We start from the raw sequence: 16,509 nt of genomic DNA, 5'->3' as shown, positions 1-16,509 counted from the left end.
CAAAGCCGGGCAAACAGTAGGCATCGATTCTTACAGAATAATGCAAGGATTGGCATCTTTGGGCATACGTTGTTATTGAGGAAGTTACTGAATAATCCAAAGCTGTTTGTGACAGCAGCTAAAAATGAATAATTTTAGAATAAGAATATCCAGTTTTCTTCTCTCACTTTTTTGATTTAGGAAATTGGTTTGTAAATGTTCATGCTACAACAGGTAAAAACCTTAGCTAGAATGTGTTTGAGGGCAGCCCCGGTGGCTCAGCGGTTTGGCGCCGCCTGTGGCCCGGGCGTGATCCTGGAGGCCCGGGATCGAGTCCCGCATCAGGCTCTCTGCATGGAGCCTTCTTCTCCCTCTGTCTCTGTGTCTCTATGAATGAATAAATAAAATCTTTTTAAAAAATAAAATAAAATGTGTTTGATTCTTAAAGGTTGTTGCAATTGTTTTTCTATTGTGTAGTGTCTACTCTTCACATGGGATCCATGTATGAGGGGGACTATCTATAAAGTGCAAAGTGAAGGTATTTTCATGTAATATGTAAAACATACATTTGCTTGAAACTTAGGGTATCTCTTCACAGTGTTTTGTGTTTCTCTTGTTTTTGTCTTAAAATAATTGAGAATCATGTGAGGTACAGTGGCTTTTTTTCCCCTGTAAAATAGACTAATAAAAAGAAAATCATCCATAATCTCATCCACCCAGAGGAACTAATGTGTCTCCTTCCAGATTTTCTTTTTTGTGTATGTGTATTTTTATTGCAATTGAATTCAAACTCTACATAGTGATACTTGGTATATTGTTTCCTACTTTCATACACTGGAAAAGCTTGAAGGTAACTGAAAAACTTTTTTGCCTAGTAAAGCTATATGTTGTGAGCAGTTATTAACTTCTGTGGAGAAATTGGAAGTAGCCAAAAAAAAAAAAAATTGAGAATTACTTTTGGAGCATTCTTAATATAGGATTCTGTTTTCTTTGACCATTGCTAATTATTACCTAATTTTTAAAAAATGCTAGTAAGAGTGCTTATAAGGAAAAACAGTTTCTCTATTTTGAAAAAGAAACATATAAGTGTGTTTAAATGATCTTAAGTAATTAGGAACAAAATTTCAATTTATATTCTGATGTATTCTAGCCATCAAGCATAATTTTCTAAATTAGATTGCCCTTTATTTCTGAAACTCATAATGTTAAGCAATACTATGAATATCAAGTCAGTATAGAACTAAGATTTTATTTTTAAGATTCAGCTCTATCTGAATAAATCAATTTCTAATAACTTGACTCTCAATGTATTTTTTACAGAAGGTCTATCTAATGAAGTGCTTCTAGATGGATAATTTTCTTTTCTGCCTAAATAATTTTCCTTAGATTCTGTATTCATTTTATTTTTTTTTTAAGATTTTATTTGAAAGAGAGAGAGAACAGTGGGGGGAGGAAGGGGCAGAGGAAGAGGGACAAGCAAACTCCCCGCTGAGCGTAGAGCCTGACCCAGCTCCATCCCAAGACCCCACGACCTGATCCCAGGACTCCAGGATCCTGACCTGAGCCCCAGGCAGATGCTTACCCACTGAGCCACCCAGATGCCCTGCCATGATTACTTTTTAATTAAGAATACAGAATCTGGGGCACTGAGGTCACTGGATCAGTCTGTCTTGGGCCCAGGTCATGATCTCAGGGTCCTGGAATCCAGCCCCATGACAGGCTCCCTGCTCCCCTGCTGGGGGTGGGGGGTGTCTGCCTCTCCCTCTGCCCCTCCCCACATGCATTCTCTCTCTCAATAACTAAAAAAAAAAAATCATTGCATTCTATCCTGAAGTCATGTAATGCTAGAAATGGAGAAAAACTAATGGTGAATAATAGGAACAGAGATAGGTAAAGCTAACAATTATAAATAAACACTCATATATGTATGAAAAGTATGAATATTCTCCTATGCCTAGCATCAACCTACTAGTCTATGCTAATAAATAAAGATTTTTATATTTTTATATAGAATAAAGAGGGGAGGAGGATTTTCTCTTTTTTTTCAAGATTTATTTGAGAAAGAGCTTGTGACCACTTGAACGAGGGAAGGGACAGAGGGATATAGAAAATCTCAAGCAGACTCCCTGCTGGCTCCATCTCCATGAGATAATGACCTGGGCTGAGCCCAAGAGTGGGACAGCTCAACCCACTGAGCCACCCAGGCACCGCAGGGAGGGAGGTTTTCTTACAAATGGAGGCACTAATGACTTTTACTGAATTCTTCTATAGCATATGAATGTTTTTATACTAACTCGGTAAAACAACTTAGTCTTTGTCAACTCTAGGGTCACACTACATTGGCTTACTTTCATATCCATTTAAATGTTTGTTTTAAAGAATAGCAATAAAACTTTACTCTCCATATTATTTGTAAAGTTATTGGTGATTTAGCCAGGTATAATTTTGTTTTCTTTGAACTTATTAAGACAACAGCAAAATAGGTCAGAAAATTGTTAGTACCCTTCTAATAATTTTAAAATATTCAAATATTTTGATATTTTTATTCAAAAACTTTAAAGAAAAAAAAACCAAAAACTTTAAAGATAAATTAATCAAAGGTAATTGTGTAGCAATTGAAACAAAGTAAACCTAACATTTTAGGTTTTTAAGAATGTTTGATAAGGACGCCTGGGTGGCTCAGTGGTTGAGCATCTGCCTTCGGCTCAGGCCAGGAACCTGGAGACCCGGGATCTAGTGTGTCAGGCTCCCTGCAGGGAGCCTGCTTCTCCCTCTGCCTGTGTCTCTGCCTCTCTGTGTATGTGTCTCTCATGAATAAGTAAATTAAAAATCTTAATTAAAAAAAAGAATGTCTGATAGTATTGATCCAGGGCCATGTTATCATTGCCTTAGTTTAATAATTTAATCACTTCTTGCTTTGTCAGAATTTACATAGCTAATGTATATAATGACTTCATTCTACAAATCTTCAAACCATGAAATGGCAAAAGTTTGCTTTAAAAGGCTTTGGTGGGGAACATGGGTGGCTCAGCGGCCAGGGCATGATCCTGGAGACCCGGGATTGAGTCCCACGTTGGGCTCCCTGCATGGAGCCTGCCTCTCCCTCTGCCTGTGTCTCTGCCTGTGTCTCTGCCTTCTCTCATGAATAAATAAAATCTTAAAAAAAATAAAAATAAAAAAATAAAAGGCTTTGGTGATGATGAGAAACTATACCTTAAAAACATTGAATCCCTGTGGCTGCTGCTGCTGTTGAGAACAGACTGCAAGGCACAAGAGAGGAGTAGTGGGACTGAAGTAATTATTTAAATTATTAAGTTATTTAAATATTGACATAAGTTTGGAATTAAATAATGAAAGCTCTAGTGGCCGTGATAATTGATGTGTATTTAGTGTAGTCTTCAAAAGGGTAGCTAATGTTTTAGAATTGTATTACATTGTTTCTTAGTTTTCTTGGACAAAGTTTTCTTGATATACTTTTGTAATTTGAACGAGGTGAAAATAATGTGACTTTCTTTTTCTGTGATATTTATTAGGTAGTGGGACCTAATAATTCTTTGGAAACATAAGTTGTTACGGGAGGACTCAGTTACCTGTTTTGTGTTTAAGTGACATAGAACTTAGTGCTTTTAAATGCTAATTCAGCTATTGACTAGTGTGGTATTTGAGGAACTGCATTATATCCTTGAAATGAAATACTTCAAGATATTTATAAAATATACACTGCCTCCACGAGCAGCTAGCAGCAGCTGGCACACTCCCATTTGTCATATGGTGTGAGTTTCATGTCTGTTACCTTTATCTTTTGATCAGTCTTTTTAGAAAAAAAGTGACAGCTGACTACACAGAAGGAAGAACTTCAAGAACATCCTAGTAATATGTATTACCAGTGATCTGAGTAAATTCTAACACTGATAGTTTAGAAATATATGTGTACAGCCAAATGTTTATAAATACCAAAAAAATTAGGTTCATCATGCAAAAAGTCATTAACAAGCTTTATTTTAAAAACAGCCTCAAAAAAAAAAAAAGGGATCCCTGGGTGGCGCAGCGGTTTAGCGCCTACCTTTAGCCCAGGGCGCGATCCTGGAGACCCGGGATCGAATCCCATGTCGGGCTCCCGGTGCATGGAGCCTGCTTCTCCCTCTGCCTGTGTCTCTGCCTCTCTCTCTCTCTCTCTCTCTCTCTCTCTCTCTGTGACTATCATAAATAAATTTTAAAAAATTAAAAAAAAAAAAAGCCTCAGAATTCAAGTTAAATCTATGGATTTTTTTTTTCCTTTTTCAAGTTAGACTAATAGAAATTTCTCCCGTTGGTTTGATTATACAGCTCTCTAAAAGTCATATTTCAAGTTAAGTTTCCCAAAACTTTTATTGGAAAAGTAAGGACATGGTTTAAGTCTGATGAATACTCAGGTATGATTGAGGCTCTATCTAAAGTTCTCTATTTACTGCATGTCTCGTTTACTGCTAAACATAGGCATTAAGGGCAGCCCGGGGGGCTCAGCGGTTTTGCGCCGCCTTCAGCCCAGGGCCTGATCCCAGAGACCTGGGATCGAGTCCCACATCGGGCTCCCTGCATGGGGCCTGCTTCTCCCTCTGCCTGTGTCTCCGCCTCTCTCTGTCTCTATGAATAAATAAAAATCTTAACAAATAAATAAATAAATAAACAAACAAACATAGGCATTAAGCTACCAGACACCCAGTGGATAGTAAGATGTCAGCTGGGTGAGATAGTGAAACTGTCCACAATCAATAGGTTATACTTGCTGTTTGTTTATTGATCTTAAGCACAAAGGTTAGGTATAACCCCTGTCCTCAGAGATTTGTTCAAAAACCCTAAATGTACTGAAGTCTTTTCTTTATGCAGTGTATTTACTAGATGCCTGGCTACAGAAGAAGGAAGCTATTTGCCCTGGTGTTGATAAGTTCCTCTGAACTTTATAATTTTTTTTAAATTTTTTTTTTAAATTTATTTATGATAGTCACAGAGAGAGAGAGAGAGGCAGAGACACAGGCGGAGGGAGAAGCAGGCTCCATGCACCGGGAGCCTGATGTGGGATTGGATCCCGGGTCTCCAGGATCGCGCCCTGGGCCAAAGGCAGGCGCCAAACCGCTGCGCCACCCAGGGATCCCTTCTCTGAACTTTATAATTAAAACTCAAGTAATAAGTTTAATAGGGAGTTTTGTATACCTGTTTATTTTTAAGTTAGACACGAGATTCATACTTTTAGGTTATTATTTATCCACAAGTATGTCATTTGAGAATAGTGGCATCAGTGGGTTGTTACAACTTTCAAGGACATTTTATCTTTCCACCCTTTCCCTGCATACTATTACTTGTCTAATGGGGAGCTGCTGGGAGGTTTTTCTTACAAGAATTGACCCAGAGGAATTCTGATTACACCAATTCCACGTCATCTTAAGCTTGCTTTCATTTTTCTTACAGCCTTATGGAGGTATAAACGATATACAGAAACTGCACATCTTTAATAGACACAATTTGATGCGTTTAAATCTGTGCACGCAGCTGCTTACCTGAGACACCATGACCACAATCCAAACAATAAACAGATCCATCACCTCCAGTCTCCTCGTGTCCTTTGTTGTGTATGTGCTGAGAACACTTAACATGAGATCTGTGCTCATCAGAATTTTAGCTTAGTGCGGCATTATTCACGGTAACCAGGATGAGAAAGCAACCCAAATGTTTGCTGACAGGTGAGTGGGTTTTTTTAATGTTATATACAGAAACTATTATCAGGCCTTGGGCAGGAGGAAGAAATCTCACCATGTGTGACAAGCTGGACAAACTTGGGAGACATGCTAAGTGAAATAAATCACAGGACAGGTACTGCGGGATTCCACTTCCATGAGGTACCTGGAATGATTTGTAGGAGCAGGTAATGGAATGGTGGCTGCCAGGGATTCCGGGAGGCAGAACCTGGGGCCTTGTTCAGAAGATGTAAAGCTGCACTGACGCAGAGGAAGTGCACCTGCTGTGCAACCTGGCACCTATAGTTAACGGTCCGCTTTAGCAGGTAAAGCCTTGGAACCTGAGGCGAAGCCTCCATGAAACGAATCGGAAAAAAAATGTTGTTTTGAAAATTGTGTTTATTCATGAGAGGCAGAGGTGCAGGCAGAGGAGAAGCGGCCTCCCCTCGGGGAGCCAGATGCGGGACTTGATCCCGGGAAGCCGGGTCCTGGCCTGGGCCCGAGGCAGGTGCGCACCGCGGAGCCCTCCCCCCAGCTCCCCTGGCGTCCCCAGCCTTAATTTTCTTTTTTTTTTTTATTTTTTTTTTAAATTTTTTATTTATGTATGATAGTCACAGAGAGAGAGAGAGAGGCAGAGACACAGGCGGAGGGAGGAGCAGGCTCATGCAGGGAGCCCGACGCGGGACTCGATCCCGGGTCTCCAGGGTCGCTCCTCCCTCCTCCCCGGGGCTGCGGGCTCCCCCGGCCCCGCTCACGCCCTCGTCGTTGAAGGTCAGTGCGCAGAGTCTTCAAGAAGAGAAGATGCGGGCGCACCGGGCAAGGGCAAGGCGGCGGGAGAGCCCGGTGGGGGCAGCCAGGGAGCTCAGGAAGGTCCTTGGCCTCGGTCCCTGGGGCTCCAGGCGGTGAGCAGGGCGAGGTCAAGCTTCAGAGCACCCCCCGCAGCAGGAGCCAGAGGGGCGGCCGCAGGGCTCAACCGAGGCAGGGAGCCCCGCGAGGCCGCCGCGTCCCAGCTGATGCACCTGCGGTATCAGAACAGAGCAGGACAGGAGAGGGGCCAAAATAGAGGTTGTAGTAGTCAGTACGGGGCTGCCGTGCCATGTATCCACTGCCCTGGAATACAAGGCTGCAGGGTACCAGGTCCATGTAGAGAGAATCATTCTATCTCCGTGGAGCACCAATGAAACAACTGAAAATGAAATTAAGGGGGCACCTGGGTGGCTCAGTCGCCTGAGCGTCCGACTTCCGACTTGGCTCAGGTCATGATCTCAGGGTCCTGGGACAGAGACCATGGAAACCCACCTAGGGCTCCTTGCTCAGTGGGGAGTGCATCGAGAGTCCCTCCCCCTCCCTCTGCCCCTCCCCACCAAATAACTGGAACATTCAGAAAAGAAAATGAAATTAAGAAAACTCTTCCATTTACAGTAGCACAAGAAGAATAAAATACTTAGAAATAAATGTAAACTGAGAAATGTTCTACTCTAAAAAAAAAAAAAAGGAAATGTTCTACTCTGAAAACCATGAAACATTGTGGAAAGAGATGAAACACGACCTAGAGAAACAGAAGGATGTCCCATGGCAATGGCTCAGAATAGGCATCATTATTAAGATAGCCACACTCCTGACGTTGGTCTGCAGATTTAATGCAGTCACAATCAGAATCCCAGCTGACTTCGCAGAAATTGATAAGCTGATCCTAAGATGCATATAGAATTGCAAGGGAACTAGAAGAGCTAAAACAGTCTTGCAAAAAGCAGGATAAAGTTGGAAGACTCACACTTTAGGATTTCAAGACCTACTACAAAGCTGCAGTAATCAAGACAGGTGGTGCTGGCATAAGAAGAAGTATATAAATCAATGAAGTGGAATGGAGAATAGGGAAAGAAACCCTCACATGCACGGTCAACTGATTTTTCACAAGGGTGCTAAAGCAAATGCAGAAAGAATAATCTTTTCAATGATCATCACTGGGACAACCAAATACTATATGCCTAGGAATGGATGTGGACCCTCCACATCACTCACAAAAATTAACGTAATGTGGATCAAAGATCTAAATATCAGAGCAAAAGCTATAAAACTTTGGAAGAAAACATAGATATAAGTCATCGGCCTTGGATTAATATGTAGTTTCTTAGGTGAGACACCAAGAGCACAAGCGACAAAAGAAAAAAATCAGATAAATTGGACTTCATCAAAACCAAAACTTGGGTTTTGATGAACCCACCAAATCAGAGAAAATTCTTGTGAGTCAGATGTCTGATAAGGAACTCCTATCTAAAATATATAAACAGCTATTACAGCTCAACAATAAAAAGACTCCCCGATTAAAACATGGGCAAAGGTTCTGCACAGGTAGTTCTCCGAAGAAGACCCACAGGCATAAGGAAAACCGCCCAAATCAGTAGCCACAAAGGGAACGTACCACAGCGAGAAATGTGCATAACACAAAGCATTGGCGACGTTACAGGGAAAGTGAAGCCTCTGTGCTTTGCTGGCGGGGATGTAAAGTGACACAGCCACTTTGGAACACACTGTGGTCGTTGTTCAAGTAGGGAAACTGAGGTACTGTAAGACACAGCAGCTCTGCTCCTAGTCGTACGTGCAAGAGAAATGAAAATGTCCATCTGTGAAAGTCCTGTACGTGAGGGTTCACCGCAGTATGGCTCACAACAACCAAAGTGTGTCATGGACAGAATGTTTGTGTGGTGGTGTCAGAAGTGGGGCCTCTGGAGGTGACTGGAGCATGGGGGGGGCGCCCTTGTGAATGGGGTCCGTGCCCTTAGAAACGGGCTGCAGGGAGCTCTGTGGCCCTTCCTGCCATGCGAGGAGCGGCAGAGAAGATACAGCCACCCACGAGCCAGCCACCAAGTCTGCCAGGGCCCTGGCCTTGGCCTTCCCAGCCTCCAGAGCTGCGCAAAGTCAGTGTTTATTGTTGAAACCACCCAGGCTATGCCATTTTTATTACGGCAGCCTGAGCTAAGACAAAGACTAAACAAATCCCATCAAGTGATAAATGGATAAGTAAAATGTGATACAGACATAAAATGGAATATTACTTCATAATAGGAGTGAGGGATTTTTTTAAAAAAAGATTTTATTTATTTATTCATGAGAGACACACAGAGAGAGGCAGAGACACAGGCAGAGGGAGAAGCAGGCTCCATGCAGGGACCCCGATGCGGGAGTCGATCCTGGGACTCCAGGATCACACCCTGGGCTGAAGGCGGCGCTAAACCGCTGAGCCACCGGGGCTGCCCAGGGGTATTTGTTTTTAAAGATTTATCCATGAGAGACAAAGCAGGGTCCCTGCAGGGAGCCCAGTGTGGGACTGGATCCCGGGACCCCGGGGTCGGGACCTGAGCGGGGGGCAGACACTCAGCCGCGGAGCCCCAGGTGCCCCCAGAGGACTGGAGCGCTGCGCTACAGCACCGACCTGGGAACCAGCAGGCCAGGTGAGTGCCGCTACGCACGGAAGACTGTGCTGCGCGATCCCATTTGTGTGGAACGCCCAGAGCAGGCAATGGTACAGAGACAGAAAACAGGTCACTGCCTGCCCACGGCCGGAAGGTGGGCCGGGAGGACAGGGAGGTGACAGCCTGGGGAGGTGAGACTGGAGGGGTGGCAGTGATGAAAGTGTCCTGACACCAGTGATGGCAATGGGCATACAACCGTGTGAGCAGACCGACAGTCACTAACTTGTACACTTGAAAGGTGGTGAATCACACGGCATGTGGGTTGTATTTCAGTAACGTTTTAAAAAAGAAAACCTTGGTGGCATTAAACGACTATTTTACTATGCTCAAATGCGGGGGCTCAGGAGCTCAGGCAAGGCAGGAACAGCCCTTCCTATGCTCGGCGGGATCCTGGGCTGGAGTGGGCTGCCTCGCAGGCCAGGGTGGCCCCACGCAGTCACAGGCCCCGATGTGCCACCCACCTGCCCCAGCGGCCCCAACCGCCCATGCCTGGCTCAGGCCTGCCTTCAGGCGGTGCAGTGACGGCCGCAGCTGGCCCGGCAGGAATGTGCATATACCGCGGGCCAGAGTCCAGATTCCCTGGTGCAGTGTCACAGGTACACAGCGAAGTGGCCCGGCCACCAGAGGCCTTTCTGGAGAAGTCAGAGACCATTTTGTGCTTTGTGGTTTGTCTGTTTTAACTGGACTCGTAACATGAGGGATGAGCTGTGAACCTGTGTCTCCCCCTAAACCGGCAGAGAGAAAGTCAAGACCAGCACCCCCCCCACCCCCAGTGAGGCAGCCCTCAGACAAGGCGCATCCTCTGTGAGGGGGGTGAGGGGGGTGAGGGCTGCCTGCGCTCCTCCCTGCAGTCCGCGGTGGGGAGGCCTCCCGGGGCCCAGAGCCCGGCGTCTCCAAGGCCAGGTGCAGGACATACTGCAACCGACGGGGGACCCGTAAACCCTGCCTTCCCTGCCTTCGCAGTCACCAGCTCCTGATGTCTGTGGAGACACGTGCGCCAGGCCACGATCCTTGAGAAAAGCCCTGGATCCTGAGAATGATGAGGCTCAGGCCCCCGCACCCCCAGCCTCCCGGATGCCCTGTCTGGATCTGCGCTCCCTCCCTGCTTCCATCAACTCTGCTCTCCCTCCCTCACCTCACACTCATGCTTGGTCTCTGCCCTGTGTGAAGCCAGGACCCCTCTTGGCTGCTCCTCCAGGACCCGCCCGTGGGCCCAGCCAGCCAGTCCGTGTCAATGCTCCAGGTCAGGAAGGTAGAGGCCAAGAATCCCACGGAGCACCAGGAAACGCCCAGGAGCCTGGCCTTTACCCTTTGAGGGCAGCAGTTATAATTTCAAATATTTTAAACGTGAAGTTTTTGCAACAGGGGGTATGTATGAACTCAGCACAGTTAGGGCCCCTTTGGCAACCCTCCCTCCTGGGTTGATCCGTTCTGAAGTCCCTGTGACTTTACTCCTCCTGTCGGATTCAGCACCTGGTCTGGGGGTGTTGTGCTGTGCTGTGACCAGCGGACTGTCGCACCTGTGAACGCACACACTGGAAGAGTATCTTCATGGCAGAAACACCCTGCTAGAGGCACCTGCTTGTCCAAGGTTTTATAGGCTTTATAAGGTGATACTCAGCACAAGAATGGAAATAGGTGTAGAGGGAGCAGCGGGGTTGTGTGTGCTCTTGTTTTTAGTTTTCTTTCTGGTGGATGTGGTCGGACAGAGACCAATCAGGTTGGCCTGGGGGAATCGAGAAAACTTGCTCTCTGCACCTAGATGAGCGGTTTCAGGCGGTAGACATCGCGTGCCCAGTTTGTTCAGATACCTCTACAGGCTCATGGTAGATAGAAGGTCTTCACCTTTGTCTTCCAGTCAGGATAGTTTCATCACTGCTACAAAGCAAAGTAACTTTATGGTTAATTGGGATCAGGTGGGCTTCGGGGCTAAGGGGTGAAGGCGTCAGCACCTACCATGGAAACAAAGCCGGGCCCTGTGTAGTGTGGCCGGGAGCCTGCGGTCGACGGCTTGGCCTCCCTGCGGCCCGGACCCCACCGGGCCCCCCCACAACGGTTTTTGTGAACTCGGGAAACACCACGGGCTCCCGTTTGGGGCGGGGAACCCGGTGAACGTCCGGGGCAGGTTGTCTTCAGGCGGGCGTCGGGGGCGGCCGGGTCTTCTCTCTCTTTGCGAGGGCGCGGGCACCTCCCCGGGGGGCCATTCCTTCCTGCCCTGCGACTCCCCAGCGGCGGGCCCCGCGGGATCCAGCGTGTCGGCTCCGCCCCCGACCGCTCCCGACCGCCCCCGACAGCTCCCGACCGCCCCCGACCGCTCCCGACCGCCCCCGACCGCTCCCCACCGCCCCCGACCGCTCCCCACCGCCCCCGACCGCTCCCGACCGCCCCCGACCGCCCCCCACCGCCCCCACCGCTCCCGACCGCCCCCAACAGCTCCCCACCGCCCCCGACAGCTCCCGACCCGCCCCCGACAGCTCCCGACAGCTCCCCGACCGCTCCCGACCGCCCCCAACAGCTCCCCACCGCCCCCGACAGCTCCCGACCGCCCCCGACAGCTCCCGACAGCTCCCGACCGCTCCCGACCGCCCCCGACAGCTCCCGACCGCCCCCAGACAGCTCCGACCGCCTCCCGACAGCTCCCCGACCGCTCCCGACCGCTCCCGACCGCCCCCGACAGCTCCCCGACCGCTCCCGACCGCCCCCAACAGCTCCCGACCGCTCCCGACCGCCCCCGACAGCTCCCGACCGCTCCCGACAGCTCCCGACCGCCCCCAACAGCTCCCGACCGCTCCCGACCCCCCCCGACAGCTCCCGACCGCTCCCGACCGCCCCCCGACCGCTCCCGACCGCCCCCAACAGCTCCCGACCGGCTCCCGACCGCCCCCGACAGCTCCCGACCGCTCCCGGACCGCCCCGACAGCTCCCGACCGCTCCCGACCGCCCCCGACAGCTCCCGACCGCTCCCGACCGCCCCCAACAGCTCCCGACCGCTCCCGACCGCCCCCGACAGCTCCCCACCGCCCCCGACCGCCCCCCACCGCCCCCGACAGCTCCCGACCGCCCCCGACCGCCCCCGACCGCTCCCGACCGCCCCCAACAGCTCCCGACCGCTCCCCACCGCCCCCGACAGACACTCCCCGACCCGCACACCGACCGCCCCCAACAGCTCCCCGACCGCCCCCGACAGCTCCCCGAACCGCCACCAACAGCTCCCGACCGCTCCCCGACCGCCCCCGAACAGCTCCCCGACCGCTCCCTGACCGCTCCGCGACCGCCCCCGACAGCTCCCGACCGCTCCCCGACCGCTCCCGACCGCCCCCGACCGCTCCCACCGGCCCCCCGACCGCTCTCCCCCACCGCCCCCGACAGCTCCCGACCGCCCCCGACAGCTCCCGACCGCCCCCGACAGCTCCCGACCTCGCTCACCGACCGCCCCCGACAGTCTCCGACCGCTCACCGACCGCCCCCAACAGCTCCCGAACCGCTCCCGACCGCCCCCTGACCGCTCCCGACCGCCCCCAAACAGCTCCCGACAGCTCCCGAACCGCCCCCGACCGTCCCGGGACCGACGCTCCCGACCGCCCCCGACCCGCCTCCCCACCGCCCCCGACAGCTCCCGACAGCCCCCGACAGCTCCCCGACCGCTCCCCGACCGCTCCCGACCGCCCCCCCACCGCCCCCCACCGACCCGAACAGCTCCCGGACCGCTCCCCACCGCCCCCGACAGCTCCCGACCGCCCCCGACAGCTCCCCCGACCGCTCCCGACCGCCCACACAGCTACCCGACCGCCCCCGACAGCTCCCGACCGCCCCCAACAGCTCCCGACCGCCCCCGACAGCTCCCCGACCGCCCCAACAGCTCCCGACCGCTCCCGACCGCCCCCGACAGCTCCCCGACCGCTCCCGACCGCTCCCGACCGCTCCCCACGCCCCCCGACAGCTCCCGACCGCCCCCGACAGCTCCCCGACCGCTCCCGACCGCCCCCCGACCGCTCCCGACCGCCCCCGACCGCTCCCGACCGCCCCCGACCGCTCCCCACCGCCCCCGACCGCTCCCCACCGCCCCCGACAGCTCCCGACCGCCCCCGACAGCTCCCGACCGCTCCCGACCGCCCCCGACCGCTCCCGACCGCCCCCGACAGCTCCCGACCGCCCCCGACCGCTCCCGACCGCTCCCCCACCGGGCGGAGGCTCCGCGCTCCCCGCCCCGCCGCTCCCTGGGCAGACGCCGTGGGGCCGCCCGCTCCTGTGCTCGGCCGCTGGGACTCGCCTCTTGGCTCCCGAGGCCTTTCTGCCCGCCCCCGCCCTACAGACCTGGACCTGAAGGTCGCGCCTCGGGAGAGGACGGAGACCCCCGGGGACCGGGCCGGGAAGTCCGGGGCCCGCGGGCGAAGCTTCTCCCTGGGACGTGCGGCCGCCGGAGGCCTCCCCCGCAGGGCTCACGGCCACGGCCACAGAGGGCCCAGGGCGCCCCGACAGGCGCACGACGACGCTCTCGGCTGCCGCCAGGACACGTGCCCGTCCCCACGACACTCGTCTCAGAAAAGCTCCGGCTGGGACGAGGGCCCTGCCCTGAGGGACGGCACCAGCCCCCGGACCCACATCTCAGCTTCCGGCTGCCCAGGCCCTGCAGCGGGACCGGCCCCCATTCAGGGCGTTGACTTTTCTGTGAGATCGTAGCCCGGGGACAGCCCGTTTACCTCTAAGCGACAGAAACAAATGAAGAAAGGAAAGCACCAGGTACAGGTGACCGCTTTGGAACAAGACATGGACTTTGGTTTCTTTTTTTTAAGATACTATTTACTTCCTAGGCAGAGGGAGAAGCAGGCCCCACGCGGGGAGCCCCGGCGGGGGGTGGGGCTCGATCCCGGGTCTCCGGGCTCACACCCTGGGCTGCAGGCGGCGCTAAACCGCTGGGCCGCCAGGGCTGCTCCTGATCGTAGTTTCCAGCGGAGACACATGCATGTGTACCTCATCCTCCCCCTGGAACAAATACACGGCCACAGAAACCTCATTGAGCTGATTCTGTTTCCGATCCTGCCTCGATCACAGCCGCGTCGCACTGAAGTCACGGGGTGACGAGCCATGGTGACTCCCTCCGCTCCCACTCCCTGGGCGCTCCCACGCTCCCGCAGCTGTGCCAGACGCCCCACTCCTAGTCGCTCACTGACTCCCCATCACAACCCTGTGAAAGAAGTTCTCTGCTTCCGGTTTTCTCCACCTGAAATTGAGGTGTGGCAACGTGAAGCCACTGACACGGCCGAGACCCAAACGCTGGTATAACCCCAAAGCCTGCTTGTGTGTTCTCGACTCCTATACTTATTTTTTTTTTAAGATTTTATTTATTTATTCATGAGACAAACACAGAGAGACGCAGAGACACAGGCAGAGGGAGAAGCAGGTTCCATGCAGGGATCCTGATGTGGGACTCGATCCCGGGACTCCAGGATCCCACCCTGGGCAAAAGGCAGGCACCAAACTGCTGAGCCACCCAGGGATCCCATCAACCCCTATACTTTCAAGCGTTGGGTTGGAGCTAAAGAGAAATTCATTAGTAAACTGATATTCGGATGTGATGATTTCTGCTTCCGAGAATTTGCTGACAATTAGTAGCCACACAGCAAGCATTCTGCTTAAAAATAAAGGTCGACATTTATGTTCTACTTTGTTTTCAAAGAGTTTTACAAGGCTACTTGTTTAATGCAAATGCTTTCCGCTGAGCTAGGTCAGCAGCTTTCAAATTTGAGGTGCATCAGAATCACCCATAGAGCTTATAAACCTGGAAATGCCCAGGGCCCCATCCCAGACCCACTGAGTCAGAATCTCTGTGGGTGGAGACAGGGCATCTGATGTTTAATAAGTTTCCCGGGTGATTCTGACACAACAGAAGGCTGAGGATCACTGAGGTCTGTGAATGGTAGGAGGGCTCTTTTCAGAAATGATAATGCTCAGGTTTGCAGATTTAATGAGGGCCTCACAGGAAGCCTGGGAATGGCTAAATTGTAATGCAAAAATTTCAAACCATCATCCCAAGTTAATAGAGTGACTATCAGTTGGCAACACTGATGGTATGATCCCTCATCATGGGACTGATTGTCACCTCATGTTTCCTTTTTCCTGTTGAAAGGTTGTTTGTTAATGACAACAACTAGCACTCTGCTTTGTGTGTGTTCAAGGCTTTCTTACCTGGCATGTGAGCAATGGTATTTGTATTTCCAGTAACTAGTATTAATAAACTCTTAGGCAGTTTAAAACAACTGTTCAGACTCCAAATAAAGAATCACAAAATCCCAAGATTACAGTCGTCATGTGCAGCCATATGTTACTTGATTCTCCTTTACAGCATCTCTGCCAAAGGGCGGAGTGGCCTATTCCTGCTACAGGGCTGGCACTTCCTGGGAATAGTCTATTCCATCTGACTTACAGATGCTTCCCTTTAACAAGGTGAAATCCATTTCTCTAGAGCTTTCATATATTGGTCCTAATTCTCTCCTCCATCAGAATGTCTTACCCAAATCAGCCAGAACCTTGGCTTAAGAAAGTAACTCCCTTGCTGTTTTCTGGGAAGTTCACGGGATGCTTTACTATTTGATGTAAGCTGTTTGTCCCACCACCAGGGCATCTGTCGGGCTATTTTCTGACACAAGAACTTAGAATTATAGGACTTCGACTATATTTGTGATTCATATTGTTTTTTTAGGAAGTAAATTTTAGCAATTCTTTATAAACAGATGATATCTGGGGTACTTAAATATAGAGGTCCAAATGACAGAAAAAGAAACATGAACTTACATTTTCTCAAAGCATTTTAAGTGTTCCATCTTAGATTAATATCATTAGCCTGCTAGGTTAGATGTAGCAAACATATTTAAGATTTAAGATGTTTACTTTCACTGTGAGATGTTCAGAACCTTCTAAAAACCTGGTGGTTGTTAATAGGTCTCTTCTAAATGAGAAATATAATGCACATCAGCTTCCTGTGATTGATTTGCTCCTGTGGAGCTGGAAAGACAAAAGAACATGTATGTCTTCACAGCCGAAGAACTTCGATTCTAACGTGTCTTCTTTCAGGTGTACATTTCCTTTTCACCTTCCTTTCTACAGACCAGAATGCGAGATGGTCCCTTTTCCAATATCTTTTTCCTGGGGTCAGAATGAGAGGGCACCGTTCCCCCCTAGCTCCCCTGATACTTCCAGCCTGTTGTCTTTGTATTGTGGATCTTTTCCTGAAATGACTCTGATCTCTCTTTGTTGCTCTTAGCCAACCTATCCAAGATATTTTGCCACCACCTCTTCAGCATCTGGACTCCTACCATCACTGATGACCTCTTCAACAGCTGAGTTGA

At 50.7% G+C, this 16,509-nt stretch overlaps 1 protein-coding gene across 1 annotated transcript; it reads left to right on the top strand.

Moving 5' to 3' along the window:
- Positions 1 to 9,648: 9,648 nt before the first annotated feature.
- LOC121477549 (basic proline-rich protein-like) lies at positions 9,649 to 13,843 on the top strand. The gene is made up of 2 exons (XM_041731968.1): positions 9,649 to 9,828; positions 11,393 to 13,843. The coding sequence occupies exons 1-2, from the start codon at positions 9,649 to 9,651 to the stop codon at positions 13,841 to 13,843; spliced, it is 2,631 nt and encodes an 876-aa protein (XP_041587902.1).
- The last annotated feature ends 2,666 nt before the right edge of the window (positions 13,844 to 16,509 follow it).

Source organism: Vulpes lagopus, chromosome 2 (assembly GCF_018345385.1).
Source record: "Vulpes lagopus strain Blue_001 chromosome 2, ASM1834538v1, whole genome shotgun sequence".
NCBI lineage: Eukaryota > Metazoa > Chordata > Mammalia > Carnivora > Canidae > Vulpes > Vulpes lagopus.
Note: the sequence above shows the minus strand (reverse complement) of the source record. Positions and strands in the feature narration are given on the sequence as shown.